The 18,195-nt window shown below is 47.4% G+C and overlaps 3 protein-coding genes across 3 annotated transcripts; 2 read left to right on the forward strand and 1 right to left on the reverse strand.

The window, feature by feature from the left end:
- Positions 1 to 1,163: 1,163 nt before the first annotated feature.
- L3040_009417 (uncharacterized protein) lies at positions 1,164 to 4,759 on the reverse strand (the record flags this gene model as incomplete). The annotated part of the gene is made up of 3 exons (XM_007297720.2): positions 1,164 to 2,727; positions 2,784 to 4,003; positions 4,052 to 4,759. 3 exons carry the CDS (start codon positions 4,757 to 4,759, stop codon positions 1,164 to 1,166), a joined length of 3,492 nt encoding a protein of 1,163 aa, XP_007297782.2.
- A 1,374-nt stretch (positions 4,760 to 6,133) lies between these two features.
- On the forward strand, positions 6,134 to 8,335 carry L3040_009418 (uncharacterized protein; the record flags this gene model as incomplete). The annotated part of the gene is made up of 2 exons (XM_007297719.1): positions 6,134 to 6,455; positions 6,675 to 8,335. The coding sequence occupies 2 exons, from the start codon at positions 6,134 to 6,136 to the stop codon at positions 8,333 to 8,335; spliced, it is 1,983 nt and encodes a 660-aa protein (XP_007297781.1).
- A 4,247-nt stretch (positions 8,336 to 12,582) lies between these two features.
- Positions 12,583 to 13,782, forward strand: L3040_009419 (uncharacterized protein; the record flags this gene model as incomplete). The annotated part of the gene is made up of 3 exons (XM_007297718.1): positions 12,583 to 12,980; positions 13,068 to 13,167; positions 13,321 to 13,782. The coding sequence occupies 3 exons, from the start codon at positions 12,583 to 12,585 to the stop codon at positions 13,780 to 13,782; spliced, it is 960 nt and encodes a 319-aa protein (XP_007297780.1).
- Positions 13,783 to 18,195: the final 4,413 nt, after the last annotated feature.

The raw sequence follows: 18,195 nt of genomic DNA on the forward strand, positions 1-18,195 counted from the left end.
TGCTCCCCGCCCCCCTCTTCTTTTTTCTAAAAAAAATAAAAAAAAGAGAGAGAGCAAGTCTTGAATAGTGGAGCGAATAACCTAAGCCTTCTTCTTCTTTCTTTATTTTAAAAATCAACTTTTTTTCCTATTTCCCTTTGTGATCTAGGTACGTCTTACTGTCTTAGACGAGCAGAGCAGGTTTAAGCTTGACGGGTCTGAATCAATCACTTCCTCGAATACAGAGAATTGATGAGCATCAGCTAACACAGATATTCTTTACCATTATCTTTTGATTTCCCTTCAGAAGTACTGATTGATCCATAGTTTTGATGCGAAGAAAAAAAAAAAAGGTTCGTTTGTGCATTGGCAGTCAGTTACCTACCTAGTGCTGTATCTACCTAACCTACTTATGGAAACAGCTCGACAGACGGACTCCAGTCGATGGCAGATTTTTCTCCCAATGTAATAACAATAATAATAATAATTATCGAAAGTCAAAGGGGTATTGATAATCCTCCCGAGAAGAATTCACACAAGGCTGGGAGATGGAAAGATATACATACTTCGTGGTATCAAGAGATTCAAGTGGGTGCCGGGACAATGGAATTGTTTTGTAATTTCTCAACTATCGTGATTGAGATTTATGGAACAAATTCCAACCATCGACGATTGATTGACTGACCACCACTAAAGCACGCACGCACATATTCATCTCATCGCACGGCATGGTGCTAGCTAGCTATCCTTTCCAACCCAAACCCTCCTCCCATTTGAATGCTTTCTCCCGAGCATGGAGCAGCGGCGTCGCTATAAAAAACTCCCAGCACTGTATTTTCCTCGTCCTCTCCGCCCTCATCTCTCGTTCTTCACATCTCCTCCCAATTTAATGCATGCAAAGCCTAGAGAGCTTGCTTGCTTGCCACGCCGAGTCTCAACGCCAAAGGCAAAAGGCCACTTAAAAACACATACATCCCATACCCAGGACGTCGGCCCACCCCATAAACGCCAACGCAAAAGCACCTATGAGTCAGATGCATATTGGAAAAACAACTCGTAGAATATGAAGTGAAGAAAATCAACGAGCGCATTGCACTATCGCCGCCTGCGCCAGGCTGCGCTCCGCTCCTATAGTGTCTTTCGTGTCACATTAATCTTTTGTGTTCGTGCTCGCAGCACCACCCCTAATCAATTTCTACCACCTCTCGATTGTGCGGATTGTGCGGATTTCTCGCCTGACTCTGGCCTTGATTGGAAGCCGGTTGCCATCTCTGATGCTGCTGCTGCTGCTGCTGCTGCTGCTGTTGTCTCGGATTCTGGGTCGGTATTTGCTTTTGTGGAGCAGGCGCCTGAACCTGAGCCGGGGGCGGTGCGGACACAGCACTATTCAGATTCTTTCCACTCAGCGCAAACCTCCTCACAGTCTCGTCCAGCTTCACCAGCAGATTCTCAATGCTCTTATTCCGCGCCACACCACTCATCCGCATACCTTTCCAATCAGGACACGGCGACAGAGCCCACAGAGGCGCTAGATCCTCCTCGAGCGCGTCTGGCTCTCCATTACGGGCAGTGGCTACACGGCGGACGTGCCACCATGGCTGAGAATTGCGTGAGCGTAGCTTGACATTGAAGGAGACACTGGCGGCTAGAGGGCTTTTCGGGAAGAGGCTGTAGCGGATGAGGTAAGAGTCTGTGGCCCGAGCGTGGACGATGACTTGTCCCTTGCCGGACAACTCTTCCGCAGACCAGGCATCTTCCATCGTGTCCAGAGCTCGGAGAACGGGAAGAGTGAGGGGAAGAAGAGTTGCGACACCATTGAGGCCTTCTGAACCATTCAGTATAGTCGCCAGGCTATCTGCGATCCGAAGATGCGGGTTGCCTCCCTCCAACATCAGTGCCATGGTATTGTCTGCGGCACTATAATCCACAGCCGCACTATATTTGGTGGCTGTATCAATCCCTGCATCCGATGCGTCAAGGGGGCTGACTGATGAGACCTCTTGATATGTAAAGACGATCTTTCCGAGTGAAACCATGTCGCAAGTCAAGGTATCCTTATGTGTATCAAGGACTTGAATGAATTCGACTAGTCGCTCGACTCTAACCAGGCACTCCACCAAATCAGGAATGACGGAGTCGCCGACCTTGCTGCGTAGCCGGACAGCGAAGGAGGCAGTCTCTGCATTGAAGATAATGTCTTTATCAACTTGATCCTTGATGTTTAGCAGAGCCTTCGGGAGCGAAGCAATCAGGCGTGCTTCTGTCACCAGCACCGAGCGTTCGTCTACGTTGAATGACTTTGGAGGAATGAGTACACTAGGGGCCTGAGGGACTGGTGCTGATGACTGTGATGCCTGCGTGACCGATGTGGAAATGGCGGATTCGGTCGCCTCACTTGGCTTTTGCCCAATGACCTCGATGCCCTGGAACGATATCTTGATGACGTCTTTCGCCCAACTCATGCCAGTCCGGGACAATCTATTTTTCGATGGAATGAGGTCCGAAAGTTTCGCATAGATTGATGGTAGAGCGATCGATTTTGCAAGTTTGCCCTTGACGCTCTTATGCTGGACACGTCTGGCGTGGAGCGTCTTCGCATTGATGTGATGGGATACCACTCCAGCTGTGAAGATGTTGAGGGTAGAAAGGAAAGAATAACTGGTGATAGGGGAGACACTCTTGATCGGTAGCTTGATGCATTCACCCACGCCTAGAACCTCTTTCTTTAGAGTATGAGGTACCATGGCACTGTCTGTGTAAGCTTCCGAGGATAAGGAAATAGGGCAGGAAAGATATCCACTCACGTCTTTATCAGATGCCATTTCTCCCCGCCCATGCTCTGAGTCACAACCAGGTACCAGTCCTTCTCCCAGCCAGGCCGCCTAAACCAAACAGTGGGCAGAGCCTCTTTGCCAACAATCTCAGCCATGCTTTCTTGGCTGAGGCCAGGTTTGTTGACACGAGTCCACCCTACGCTTATGGCACGAACTTGAAGATCCTCCGTTAATAACATTGATCGGAGACGTTCGATGTAAATATGGCCATCCGTCGCTGGGTCCTGGCTTCGTCGGTTGAGGTCGAATTCCGTTTGAGAATACTGTTTGGAGACGGGTCCTAATACGAAGCGGCCAGACATGGGCTCAATCTTGATTGACAAACGGTGTTCTTGAGTCAACTGCACCTTGAGTTCCGAGTCCGCAGGATCGTCGACAGAGATATGCAAAGAAATTTCAAGTTCTCGCGAGGCGTACAGAGGCTTTGCCAGTAACTTTTCGAAGATAGATGTCAGAATATGATCGATGTGTTTCCCGATGACGGTCTTCAGCAGCGATTCCGTAGAAATATCGACATCGTCGAGTTTGATATCCGGGTCCTTCACTTCCTTGAAGTCTCTGAACCATCTGATGAATAATCGGCTGGTGTCTTTGGGGCTTGGACACCGGCCAGGCACTTTGCCACTGTGAACGCCAAGAATGATCCAGCTCTTGGAGGGCCTGGCACTCGACGATTTACCATTCATAGGCTGACCAGAATATCTTCCCACCCAGTATTGGATCGAAATCGGTCTATTCAGGTTCTCTACACTCAATGTATCAGTCCAGATCGACCTAGCCAAGTTATCACCCTGGCGTCGGAACTCTTTGATCTTGTAGGTCAGAACGAGCTCATGCAGGTACTTGTAACATCCGGATAGGCCATCGGTGAAAAGAGTCTCATTGACCCTGCTCTCGATGTAGTTGCGAATTCCTAGATTCATATTTGACGAAGACGGCCGAAATAGGAATCGGAAATCAATGAACCAATACTGCGACCCTGGGTCTTCGTTTGCGACTGTAAGATCTAGTTCAAATTCGCCCGGTACCTTGAATGTCGCACGACCAGACTGGATCGTAAAATTCTTGAACTGTGGAGGAATCTTGTCATAGTCGTCCAGGTTTAATCGCATTGAGAGCAGAGTGTTCAGCTTCTCCATTTGTCGCAGAAGCTCCTTGGCCGTCAAAGGTGGCGGTTTTATGTAGCCCAGCTATTCTCGTTAGTCAACTGCATTGAAGTGATCTAAAGGGGTCCATACATCTGGCATCCAAGATGATTTTCCTGTGGTCAGAGCCTCCAAAGCCGTCTTGAAATCCGGATTTGGCAACCGAAAGTTATGCAATGCCCTCTTGTTGCTCGCCATGGCCTCAATGGCTGTCGTGTATAGCTGTTTTTGAGCTTCCAAATGCAGTCGGATATCAATCAGTTTGCTTACGTCCTCGGCCTTACGACTCCATCCCGTAATAACTAATGCCTTCGTCAGTGATTCGTGGGCGGATGTTGCGTAATTCATCAATCGCATCTTCTTCTGGACATTCTCCTGTGACGAGTCGTCCGTAGCACTATTGCCATTGAGCGCAGAGGCAGGCGTAGGCATTTGTTCCAAATCACTTAATGTGTTGATCAACTCCGTATGGGTCTTTTGCACTACTCGCTGCAGAAACTTTGAGAGAGGCTGATAACCTTCCGTCATATGGATGATCTCTTGGGGAAGCAGGTCCATTTGCGCCTGGACATCCCATGGTCCGCCATTACCTCCATTTTCGCGCCGCGCATGGTCTGCGAGTTTGCCATTTGATAGACTGGGGGCAGCAGGGCTCGGTGGGGTCATGTTTTGCTGAGGTTCTGCTCTGGCCTCGCTTTTGTCTTGCATCTTATCGGAAGTATGCGATCCCCCGTTCACACCATTCGGGCGCTGATCTCTATCGTGGTTTGTATGTGAGCCATTCTTGCTCTTGGGATCCATTATGACGCCGGGCATGCTCCTCGGTTTTGGATCTCCGTCTGGCCTCTCAACTCCCTGCAGATCACCCCCAGCTGCCCCCTCTGCAACCTGTACCCGCGGTGTCAACCCTATCTTGTCTGTCTGGTCAGGTCGTGGAAAGGCGAGGTTGGGGTTTTGAGAAGAGCTCGAAGAGCAGGGGGTGCGCTATTGTGGATGGTCGAGGAGCATGGGCGCGTCGAGTGTTCCAGTCTATTCTTTTTACAATAGAGCTGCAGGGTCGCGTCTCAATCCCCCAGACGAGGCCGATCGCGCGACGGGGATCGTGAAGGTGAGGATGCAATACCGAGCGCGCCCTTGTTCCGGGAGGGAGGGAAGGTGTAGGCGTTGGGCTCGGCGCCGTGCCCTGCCTGATTGTCCAGATCGCAAAGGGTCGAAGGAGGAGAAGTTGGCCAATATCGCCGGTTGTTCTGTTGTTCGTCTCGTCTCGGCCGTCGTGGGGGGGGGGGGGAGGGGATGGGTAGGTTGTTGTTCAAGGTTGCAGCGTTGGGTAGTTAATCCACGTTAAGGCTCCGTAACTTCAAAGAATGGCATGGCAAAGGCGGGTGGGGCCTTTGCGACGCGCTAGTGGAGTGGAGCGGAGTGGAGGCTCTCTCGCAAAATTGAACCGCGGGTGGCTTAGTCAGCATTGGGCGGGTAGTAGGTACTACTACGTAAATAGTTCTACCGTAGTATCTACCGTAGGCGAGCTCTGGATGAACGGACGGACGGTTGAATGGATCGCTTCAATTTGTTGATCATCATCATCTTCATCATTCCCGGATTACTGAGGACTATATAGACTAAGTTACTCTTGGAGACGTGGCATGGTAATACTACTACCGGTACACTACTACATTACCCAGTGATACCTAGTGACCAGGTTAGAATGGAGAAGAGCGGCTCTCTTGACTGGCCTGGATCGGACCGGAAGCACAACAAACTGTAATTAGTCAATCCAAGGATATGTCGAGTATTTAGTAGCTATATATAATATGCATCTACGGATTTTATATATATGCGGCAATTATTGCCCTTCTTGGATGCGGCAAGTATTTAGGTACCGGTATGCCCTGTCCGCACCATCTCTCTTGCGTCGATCTACTTACTTCGGCCCCCTCCTACTGTGCTTATCTCCCCTCGTTGTACACCCGTCTCTTCTCGATTTGTTTACCTACAACTAACGGGGTATATCATTCCTATTGTCATCCCGCGGCCAACAAAGGATGTTCCCGCCACCTCTCGGACCCTCCGGTAACACAATGTTCTAAACGCCCTCTCCTTTCACTGGCCAGCGCCTATCGCGTCACTACGGAGGATACCTTACCCTCGGACACCGACACCAGACATCATAGCACAATGGTCCCTCGCAGCCATTCCGTCCCCAACCCCAACTCCAATCCCGACCTCGAACCCGATACTAGGCCTCATCGACCACCACGCGCCCTGTCTTCGAACAGTGCCAAACGATCCTTCCGATCCTACACCTCTTCTTTCGAAGCAGATGATGAGAGGTCGAGTTCTGGCGACAACGCGAGCATGGGTCCTGATATAGGCGGAGGCGTCCGAGATGGACCGTCGCAGTACGAGGGCGAGGATACGCGGTTGACGAGTCGCAAGGAGCTGTCGGGCTGGTACGCCTATGGATTTGCGGCGGAGGTGTTTGTGATCTGTGGAATGGGTGAGTGGCAGAGCTCTTTTGGCTGTTCGGATGCTGTGTGGGGATGTGGAGTGGGGTGAGCTGCCCGGAGGAGCTCGAGTTGATGAGGGGTTTAATCTCTGAATTACCTGGGAGCTCCTATATTCCACAAGAGGGCTGTTGGAGTCCCGACTCTTCGGATTGATGGTTGAAGCAGGATCTTAAGCTGGGCTTAACAGATGTTGTGCTGACATCAACCAGGCTCATTCATACCCATCACCCTCGAACAGCTTGCCCGCGAGAATGGAGTCCTTCTATCCGATCTTACGACGCCCTGCGCATCGAGTTCCTCCCATCCAACTCCCAATCATCCTGGTCAAAATGCCGTCAAAGATCTCGGGCAGTGTGTAGTCTTTGTGCTGGGAATACAGATCAACACGGCCAGTTTCGCCATGTACACATTTTCTCTGAGCGTGCTATTTCAAGCTCTCCTGGTAGTCTCTATAAGCTGTGCTGCAGATCGCGGAAACTATCGAAAACGGCTGCTTCTGTTCTTTGCTTTTGCTGGCTCAATAGCAACGATGCTCTTTCTACCGGTGGTTCCCAAGGTCTATCTTTTGGCAGCACTCCTTGCAATGATCTCAAATACATGCTTCGGAGCAAGCTTCGTGCTCCTAAACTCCTTCCTACCCCTGCTGGTCAGGCATCATCCCAAAGCACAATATCAGACTCCAGATTTTACGCCAGAGCTGCCGTCGACCGTACTAGAAGATCAGCCGTCGGAAAGTCAACTAGACTCTGAGGACAATCTAGAAAACTCAAATGCAGCCCTCCTTTCTCCCTCGCCGGACTTGACGCGGCCCTTACCGCCATCTAAAAACCTCACTCCTATCGCGTTGCAGCTGTCTACACAAATCTCATCTACCGGAATGGGAATCGGCTATAGCGCAGGACTATTTTTGCAATGCGTTTGCATCGTGGTCATCTTCTCACTAAAGAGCACGACTTTCTCCCTCCGTCTTGTCCTCTTCATAGTAGGGGCATGGTGGTTCATCTTCACCATCCCCGCCGCCCTGTGGCTACGTCCTCGCCCCGGCCCTCCCCTCCGCAGCGGTCCCAATGGTGAAAACACGACCTGGCTCGCCTACGTAACACACGCCTGGAAATCTCTCTGGCGAACCATCAAGCTCGCCCGCCGCCTGAAGGACATAACACTCTTCCTCGGCGCGTGGTTTTTGCTTTCAGACGCCATTGCCACCGTCTCTGGTACTGCGGTCCTCTACGCAAAGACCCAACTGCACATGGCTCCCGAAGCTCTTGGCCTCATCAATGTCATCTCAACTACCGCCGGGGTGCTAGGCGCCTTCTCGTGGGCGTACATCTCTCGCACCTTGAATCTCCGACCCCATCAAACAATTCTAGTATGCATCTGCATCTTTGAGATTATCCCTCTCTACGGCCTCCTAGGCTACCTCCCCTTCATTCAAACGTGGGGCGTCATCGGCCTCCAGAAACCTTGGGAAATGTACCCCCTCGGTTTCGTCTACGGCTTCGTTCTGGGTGGACTGAGCTCCTACTGCCGATCTCTGTTCGGGGAATTGATCCCCCCTGGCTCGGAAGCGGCGTTCTACGCGCTGTACGCCATTACGGACAAGGGCTCTTCAGTGTTTGGGCCTGCGATTGTAGGCGCGATTGTTGATCGCACGGGGGAGATTAGACCGGCATTTTGGTTCTTGGCCGCTCTGGTGGGCTTGCCGGCGCCCTTGATTTATTTCGTAGATGTCGAGCGCGGGAAGCGGGAAGGTGAGAAGTTAGCAGATGTGATCGATTCCGTCAAGAGCGTTGAGGAGAGTGGGACGCAGAGTCCGGCGGAGCAGCAGGGACTGTTGGCTAGTGATGACCAGGCTAGAGTGGGGAGATAGAGAGCGCTCTGCGTCTACATGTCGCAATTGATGTGGTATATATTTGGATACCGGTTGCACAGCGAGGCGTTGTGGTCTTGACAGTCGAGCTATGAAAGTCTTATGAATAACGCGTATGAACAACGCTAACGCCCGGGGTTTCCTTGAAGGAAAACCTAGTGTGCTTGCCCTATACGCACGCTCGCTGTGTGAAGAATGGATGGCTTCCCTTGTGCTGCTAAAGAGCACGAGAATACGGACGCCAAAAATTTCTTTTGGGTGAGGCGGACGCTGTAGTGGACTTGGGTGGCAACGTCGACGCGGGCTTGGAGCTTCACTCTGGAAGCTGGCTTGAAGAAAGTTGGGACGGGGACGGGGACGGGGACGTCGACGGGGACAGCTGTTGACCGTGGCATATCTGGTTCGGGGCCCGAGGACGCGGGATATCGTGAGGGTAAAGTTTTTGAATTCTTGATTAGATTCAAGAGTTTTGGGCCGCCTTGGTATATGTTCTAGGATATGATCAAAGCAGTTTATATCAGGCCTCGAATTTTATTTTCTTTCTTTTTTTCCTTTTTCTTTTCTTTCCATCTTCCTTGCCAACTCTTTCGGATTAAGGCGACGGGGAATCTGCACGAGTTTCTACCTGGCTCGGATCACAATCGTTGGGATATACGGAGTAGACCCCGCAGCCAGACTTGCATTTTTTTTGATGTCTTCGAGATTCCCTCGGGGGTATCTGGGATCTGGGAGCGACTTGCACCAAATGGATGGCAAAGCAAAGCAACTAATCCACTCTTGACCGCCGCAAGCCACCTTGTGGAAAAGTAGCCGGTGAGGAGTTCCCGCCGCCATGCACAGAAATCGATGCGTACGGAGTAGTCGTCCTCCGATGACATTCCTAATCTGCGCGAGAATCTGTTTTGTACATATCTCTTTTCGCGGGGCTAGAAGCGGATAAAATCGATACAGAACTCACCGATCTTTCAAACTGCGCTCGGGGTAACAGCATTTCCGGCTGTAGGTAGGCCTAGGAACATGGTTTAGCTCTCTCTTTATCCATAGTACATCCTGCGGAAGTAAATTGGAAGCTGCATAGAATACTGGTTTACGGAGGGATATATTGACGCGGCGGGGGTGTCTGTATACGGGAACCAGGTGGAAGTTGGAGAAGGCATCAAAGCGTCGGAAGTACTTCGTAGACCGCGAGAACAGCCCTCGTCAGCGGCCGGAGTCTCGCACCTCTTTGGGAAAGCACGGACATGGCGCCGTGCCGTTTGACATCGTTGTCTCTGGCGAGGTCTCGGAAGAGAGTCCGAAGAAGAGCGTAGAGGATTTGAATAACAAGGCTTAGCGGAAAACCGAGGCCGCCGCGTGAAGCAAGCAATTCCTCGGGAAAGTAGCGAAGGGTGGTTTCCACTCACCTGGAAATTGGTAAGCGAAGAAAACACAAGCATCACTTGGTTACCATAAAATACGTCCCTAACCAAAGTCAAGAAGTCTCTCGCGGGTGTGGCACGGGCAAAATTAAAGATTCAGTTACGTGCCGATCGGAAAGGGCGTCATTCTTCGAGATATCATTCTGGCTTGTAACAAACAGCGTAGATATGCTGGAATAGGTGGTCTGGACTTCGTATCCTTTGATACGATACCCGGAGATCACTTTATTCAAATGAGTAGCAATCAGCTTTAAATGTGACTTTTTGATCTTACAGTGTATCTCTTCAAGTCCGATAGGTAAAAGCATAGCCAGTATACGAGGTCTCACCTCCGTAGGCTTTCTATATCCTGGTGGGTCAGTGAACATCAAACGTGCTAATGATACCTCCAAAGGTCATCATGGCTATCCGTCAACATTACGACCGACCATGCAACAAAAGTGTAATTAGTGCCGAAGGGTTCCAAAGCTTAGCTGGAAGCTCGTATCAACGGGGTGATGCTACAAAGTTCCAGCTTACAAACTCACATTAAGGGGTTTTTGGTGCTGAAACGGGATAAACACAACATCATAGACATTTTTGAACACTGCCGTTGCCCGAAGCCCGTAACAGCGGGATGTTATGAGGTTCCAGCTTACAAATCCAATCGGGTGGATCTGTACCGTATTGTGTAATGTATTGCAATAGGACAATTACTACGTATCATTACAGATATCGACCAGTGAACAGGGCGACCGCTCTCGCAAGCAAGCAAGCCGCTGAAGCCACCGCCCCAAGTCGCCGGTTGATAAAAGACCAACCGCAGTTTATTTAGTATTATAAGGTAGGTGATCCCCCCCCTCATTCTCGCCTCCTTTTTTTAAGCGCTTATCGCGGAGGCCGGCTGGTTCATTTTCCACGCAGCGAGATGCAATGACCCGCTATCCGAGGCCGACAAAGCGAACCAGTCTATAATAGTGGGACTTGACGTCGCAACTTTAAGGGCCCTTCCTTAAAGTAAGCGAAATAATTACTGGTAGTATATCCCGCGTCAAATGCTCTTAAAATCAAGCAAAAATCTAATAAAATTTACGATTTCAATCGCGTGCATCTTGGCGAATATTAGAGCTATAATATCAAAAGTAATATAATAAATCGAGACACTCGTAGAGCGTCGATGTGAAGGGGATTTATCTATTAATATACGTTGTTGGCTTCGAAATAAAAGAAAATGAATAATAGAAATTATATGACTAAAACGGCAAACCCGTAGAGTATCGATACATCAAGATTTCGTATATTGATTTACATTCTTAAGCGTAGAATTGACGGAAATAAAAGTCTTTAACGCTTCTTAACGATTTTAACGATACGAATCTAGAAAAATCAAGTGAATCTTTTATTAAACAATAATATATTAGAATTCGAATAACATGATAGCCAATTTTATTAAAGTAATAGAAACTATTTTTTTTAGTAAGAAGCTTTTCGTATATAAAAAGAAATAAATATAAATTTCATCTTCGACGCGAGACATAATTGTTTCGCCTACTTTTGTTGCGACGTCAAGTCCCACTATTATATCCTAATCGCCTGGGCCACGCTTCCTCTCAATCGCTTGGGCCGCCCTTCCTTTCACACCCCCTTGGTATAGCAGCATGTTTACTGAAAGTTTCCATCTATTAATATTGTCCGACGCTACGAATATTGGCAATACATTAGGCCGAGGCTGCTTTAGCGCGTTCTTCTGACGTTCTTACTGCTAATGCAAAAAGCAAACGCGTCGGAACTAGGTCTATCTTAGATCTCAACTTTTGTGCATCTCAAATATCCAGTTGATGATTTTGCAATGACTAAACCTACGATCAATAGCGTGCTTGCAAAGGTACTTCTCAAGTGATTCTATCAAGGATTTCTTATTCGACGAATATCTTCCTGCGCAAGCCAGTCCTCTTGCGAACTCTTTGTCTCTTTCATTATATTATTAAGCTCCTAGCTCACCAGTCCTTCCTCCGTTATATATCGACCAACTCTCTCTACGACTATGAGCATAACATTTGGATATCCCGACATTTTGTTCTTAAGTAGCAAGAGGGTTGCGCTATCTTGTTTGAAACCAGATGAAATGAGAACCCAGCCTTCAGCTGCACGTATATATGGCGTCGGACAACACTCATTAATTAACGGATACCGGTATCTTTATAGAGGTGTTGAGGGACGGGCGGCCCAAGCGATCATGCATCTTGGAGATTTCTGGTCTCGACTACCCGAGACGCCCAAGCCAGGAAGACTTTCGATCGCGGTGACTTGTCATGGACGTATGACGTATTTGTAATTATTCATATATATGAAAGATGATCTTCCCCAACAAAAGACGGATGACGAATCGGTCAAACACGGTGCCCGCGACGGGAATCTTATTTCTCCAGCTACCGTCAGTACCGGTACAGTAAAGGGGCAACACCGGGTGAGACCGCCACCGTGGCGCAGATGAGCAGAGTTACAGGATCCACGAGCATGCAGGAGGGTTGGTTTCCGATTAGATTAATTAATATATTTTCATTTTCATTTATATCTGTTTTCATCGACTTTTCATCTTTAACCCCGATGCCGATTCGAGGAATTAAACAGCGAAGCATTGCCGCCAGAGCTGCATGCCCAAGACCGCTCTTGGCCGTCTAGAGTCCAGATGAAGGGGGAAATGTGAACGATGTTTACATATAAAGTACAAGCGAGTCCCCCCCATAGGACGACGTCAGGGAAAGCAAAAAAGCAAGACTTTTTTTTCCTTCATTCATTCTTTCACTTCCAAACTTCTTAAAGAAGACGCTCCTTACTTACGCTACTATCATGTCTTTCGCTTCCTTCACTCTCTTCGCGGCGCTGGCAGCCACCACGGTTTCTGCCCATGGATATGTGGAGGTGGCCACCATCGGCGGTGTCAAGTACGATGGCTACAATCCCAACACGGACCCGTACATGAACCCGCCCCCCGATCGCATCTTCCGCCCCATCCAGGGCAACGGACCCGTGGAAGACTTGACCTCGCCGGATTTCCAGTGCGGTGGCTACACCGCCGGTGGCGTCGTCGGCTCCAAACCCGCAAAGCTCACCGCGGACCCGGTGCCGCCTGGAACCGAGGTGGAGTTGAAGTGGACGCTCTGGCCCGACTCGCACGTAGGCCCGGCGTTAACCTATATGGCTCTCTGCCCCGGCAATGATTGCTCGGCCTTTGAACCGGGAAACGAGTAAGTCTTTTTCTGTTGTTTTGAGACTTTGAGGACGGGAATGCAGAGCAGAGTAGAGTTCATGAATTATTGACTGACTCCGAACAGAGCCGTCTGGTTCAAGGTCCAAGAGGAAGGCCGATCGGGCACGAGCAACGTCTGGGCTACAACTCCTCTGATGAAAGAGGGTGGCTCCATCACCTACACCGTATGTACTGCCTCTACTATCGTTGTCTATCTTCCAGAAGCTGGTATTCAGCGAGTTGCCAAAGACAAACCAATCTCAATGCCCTTCCTCTCTATCCAAAACTCTACATGGGACCCTCGTGACTCCAGATCAGCCAGCTAACCTCAATCCAAGATCCCTTCCTGCCTGGCCCCAGGAACCTACCTCGTCCGCCACGAGCTCATTGCGCTCCACGCCGCGTGGGCCTACCCGGGCGCCCAGTTCTACCCATCGTGCCACCAGATCGAGGTGAGCGGCTCGGGCACCACCACCCCAGACTCGCTCGTCGCACTCCCAGGCGCCTACTCCCCGACCGACCCGGGAATCACGGTCGACGCCTACAAGGCCCAGGAATACATCATCCCCGGCCCGCCCCTCTTCACCTGCGGTGGATCCTCCTCAGGCCCGGCACGCCCGGCCCCGGGCTACGGAGATCCTACACCGGTTGAAGAGAAATCGGACCCCGTCCGCGAGCCCGAGTCCACTCCTACCCCAACTCCCAACCGCAAGTGTTCAAATAAACGTGGAAATCGTGCTAAGAAGCGTGCTTCAAAGCGCGCGAAAAAGGCTGCTAAGCGTGAGGAGGCAAAACCCTAAACCCCAGCCAGCCTATAACCAACCAACCAAACCATCCCTCCTCTCTCGCTCTCGCTTTCTCTCACTTCGGTGGATCTTTCTCGCAGCTAGCCTGTCATCCGTATATATATATACACTACATTCCACAAATCCAAACTTTGTTCTATTACTGTGTATTATTTAAAGAGAATAACCCGCCCCGGCCTTACTTCAAGAATTGAGATATAACTTGATTTTTGGCTATTTACCAACTACCTCCCTCTCCTTCTCCCTCTTTGCCCGCTTTTGTGAATCGGTGATACTAGTATGGTAGACAGAGACTCCCTACCCATTACCATCACCATCGGCCCGTGTCCCTAGCCCCCTATGTACTCGATCGGGCGGTCTGAAACGCGGAGGAAAAAGGGGGGGCTAAGGAAAGCGGGAAACGGGGTGATACAGTAAGTACATAAGTACAGTATGATGTGATTGACGATCAAATCAAACTGTCCAAGCATCAATAGCTTATCCTTTCCATTGTGTATTAGACGCGTTACAGTTAAACAAGCACCGAGGCAGGGGGGTATAAGGTACGCAGATTAAGGGTGGATGCGGAGAATCGGAGTCTCTCAATGCGGGATTCTCGGAATTTCGGAATCCAGCAAGCGCTGTATTGGGTATATTTATATACGTATGTATAAATAGTTCTTTCTCTCTCTCTCTGTCTATTTCTCTTCTTCTTTTAAATGTAATACTGGGTCTTTGGTAGGCCGAGTCCCAAGTGGTGTTGCAGGGGGGCATAGCAAGAGGTAAGTTATACAAGGGTTATAAGAGCCAATTGAAAATAAAGGCCACTTAACCTTACGTTTCTTTCGTATTGCTTATATTTTTTTTCCCTTTTTTTTAGGGGCTTAAAATCCTTGTGTATTCGACCCGTTTTTCGTCTATTAATAACTATAACGGAAAATAATCAGTTATTGAATTCTCCGATTCCTTTTATAAACGGAGCCTCTCTACGACTTTTGCCTCTTGAATATCGAAAAAAAAAAAAAAAAAAAAAAAAAAAAAAACCACGTATAACAGTCAGTGCACTGACTATTACGTTCGGAATAATCATTCGATCCGGTCGAATTCGAATCAAAATTGCCTCTCGATTGGGCTATACTTCGACCGGCTCGAAAAAGGATATCAAAAAGAGTATCATTATATTCTTTGATAAATTTGGATTAGCTCGCCATCGACGTTCAACTTTTTAAAAGAACTGGATGCAATCGATAATTGATTTTTTCGCGAGAAAAGGGTTATAAGCTTCGAAATTAGCTTCTAGCTCACCTTTTTTTTGTCGATTCGTTTTATTGAAAGATATCCCTTCTTTTTTCGTCTTTTTTTTTCTTTTTTCTTTTTGCTTTTGAGCTTATTTAGAAGTGGGGAGAGTATATCATCCATCATTTTTTATATATAAACTCTTAGCGTAAATTACTCTATCGAAAATGTTATTAAATGATTAATTTATTTGACTGATTTGACTGATTTGACTGATTTGACTGATTTGACTGATTTGACTGATTTGACTGATTTGACTGATTTGACTAATCTGATTAATCTGACTAATCTGACTAATCGATTATAAAGCATACCGGTATATTAGCCGCCGCCGCAGCAGCAGCTCGATACCGGTACCCGCCCGATAGGGACAAGCTTGTGGAAGATGGGTGGGAAGGGGTATTCAAGGGGTGGCTCAAAAGCTGAAAACTCCACTCCGAACCCCCTGGCTTCCCTACCTACCCTCCGGCGGTAATTGCGGAGGTACAGCGGTGGACTTCTCTCTAACCTATCATGGAAACTAGCTTAATCGAGAAATACTTTCATGTTATCGCGTTTAGCGATACGAAGCGGGGGACCGTAAAGGTGCCTGTTGCTCGATTAAGCTAGTTTCCACAATAGGTTAGAGAAGTTCACCGCTGTACCTCCGTATTACGCCTGGGAGGTAGTACTTAACGCACTGGTTAGTCGGTCGAATAAGATCGGTAGGATGGATGGGAAACATGGGATGTACTGACGGAGAGAAGGGGGGAGGAGGGATGGGAGGGGTGGAGATATGATATATAAAGAGAACAGGGAATAAGGAAGGGAGGGAGACCTCGCAGTATTCATATTCATACATTTTTACTCGCTAAACTCTTAAGCCTCGCCCCCTGAAGTAAGCGACAAAAGCCGAATAGCAAAAGAGAATGCGAATATTCAATATTCACAGCCCGAGTTACAGCCACAGACAGATACCGCAAAGGAGAAATCATTGCCGAAAAACTACTCATGACGCTGGATACCTAACGAAGAAACCTGTCGGTGATCGCCTTCGGCAAATGGTTCAGAACCCAGAATACCTTGCACTTGCCCTTCAATATCGCTCGCTGGTAGACAGCCTTCTTGCCTCCCTCCCCGTCATTTTCGTATAATAACTTCTTTTGCAGACCTGAACGAAAAACAAAAGTCAACAGCCATCACGATAGGGGAAAGAGGGCGAGAGATGCTACCAAGTACAGTAGGACAATCAGTGAGGAGACGCGGGGGCTCCGCCAATATACGTACAGCTCTGGATGCTCGTTTTCGGGGCTCCTTCAGTACAGAACATGTCTTGCGTCATGCCATTCGTTGTCCGCTGGGCCCTGGCTGCTCGCTCGAATAGGTCCTCTTCATACGCCCGCACTTTCTCATCGACTGATTCGGTCGGGATTGTAAGAAGATAATTCTTCCTTGTGATTAGAAAGCAGAAGGTGGTTATAATTGTGTTATTATTCGGTTATCTAAAAGAAAGAAGATCTCTTCCGAAGAAGAGAATTGTATACAGTTCTCTTTCTACGCTAGCCAGCTATTTATTCTTTCAACTAGCAATTATTATCCATCTCTTCTAAAGTTGCTTAGCAGTAATAGCACAGACTTTATAAAATAAGAATTTCTTACTTTAACACTTCCACTTTAATGCTGCTAACAGCTCTTATTGCTTCGTCGTCTTATCGAGAAAATAAATTTCTCTTTTCAATATACGAAAAAGCTAAGTGAAGTTCTTCGCGTATTTAAGAGTTTAATACTAGCTTCGATCGATCAGTCATACTTATTATCTTAATAAACTTTTAAAACAAGACCTTCGGCAATAGTTTAAAGAAGCCGTCGGCAGCTATCTTTGCTATAAGTATATAAGATACGAAAGACTTCTTTTAGTCTATTAAATCGCGAACGTAATAGTAAGCGATATCGATATACTTCGATCGTTTCGTAAGATGAAGGTTCTTAGCGAGTGCGATAGCGCTTTAGTTATCGCCTTTTATCTTTATAGTTTAATGATTTTTAGCTATATAATTATCGAATCTTATATCACGAAAGATCTAAGCAACTTATTAGCTTTGCTTTGCGGTGTAACATATAGCCGCGTATTCAGCTTTCGTAATAGCCGTAATTATAAAGGCTTGCTTGCGATTGCCGAAGAATACTAGCCTTCTTCTTATAAGACTTATTATAGCGGAGATGCTCTTTTTGCCGTCTTTATCGCTATTATAGTTTGCATTAAAGTACACAATTAAGCGTCTTAACAGGCCGAAAGAAATAGCGAAAGAAATAGTAAACCGTAAGTAGCGCATCAAGCGCTTTAGCGCTAAAGCGTAGTGCTTTGCCGGGTCTTGCATATACTAGCTTAAGCGATTAAGTGCAAAAGCGATATCCGAGCGAATATATACTATTATATACATTAATAAACTAATAACTTTACGATATTAAATAGCATTAACCTTTTTATTATAATCCGAAGCTGAGCGGAGATCGTTATATCTATTTATAAATGTGAATATATTCTTTACGTTAAAAACGAAGTTCGAGATCTTAAACTTGCTTAAGACTTTGTTTAAGTATACCTTTTGATTAAGTTTAATAGTCTTTTTCTCTTTGTCTTTAATAACTTTAATTCCGAAGATTATTGATATTTCGCTTATTAGCTTAATAACAAATCGCGAATGTAAGCGGTCTTTAAACTAATTAAAGTCTTTAACATTCGAAGCAGCTATAGCTAAGTCGTTTACGTATATTAAGAGTTTGATTTCTTTTTTAAAGTGTACGAATAAGCAAAGGTCTGCTTTGCTTTATAAGAATCCTTAATTAAAAAGCTCTTTTTTTATTAAAAGGTTTCAGTCGCGTGCAGATTGTTTAAAGCCGTATAAAGATTATAAAAGCCGGAACGCAGATCTTCGCTTCGTGCGTTTTAAGTCTTTCGAGATCTTTATTTATAGCTCTTTTTTAAGTGTAGACTCGGTAAAAGCGTTTTTGATATCGAATTAACGTGTCTTTATATCTTCATAAGCAACTATTGCAAAGAATGCTTTAAAAGTCGCTATTCTAATTGTAAGCGTAAATGTCTCGTCGTAATCAACGTTATATATCTAAGAAAAGCCTTTCGCTATTAGCTTA

Source organism: Drepanopeziza brunnea, assembly GCF_022702325.1.
Source record: "Drepanopeziza brunnea f. sp. 'multigermtubi' strain 214-2 chromosome Unknown ctg19, whole genome shotgun sequence".
Lineage (NCBI taxonomy): Eukaryota > Fungi > Ascomycota > Leotiomycetes > Helotiales > Drepanopezizaceae > Drepanopeziza > Drepanopeziza brunnea.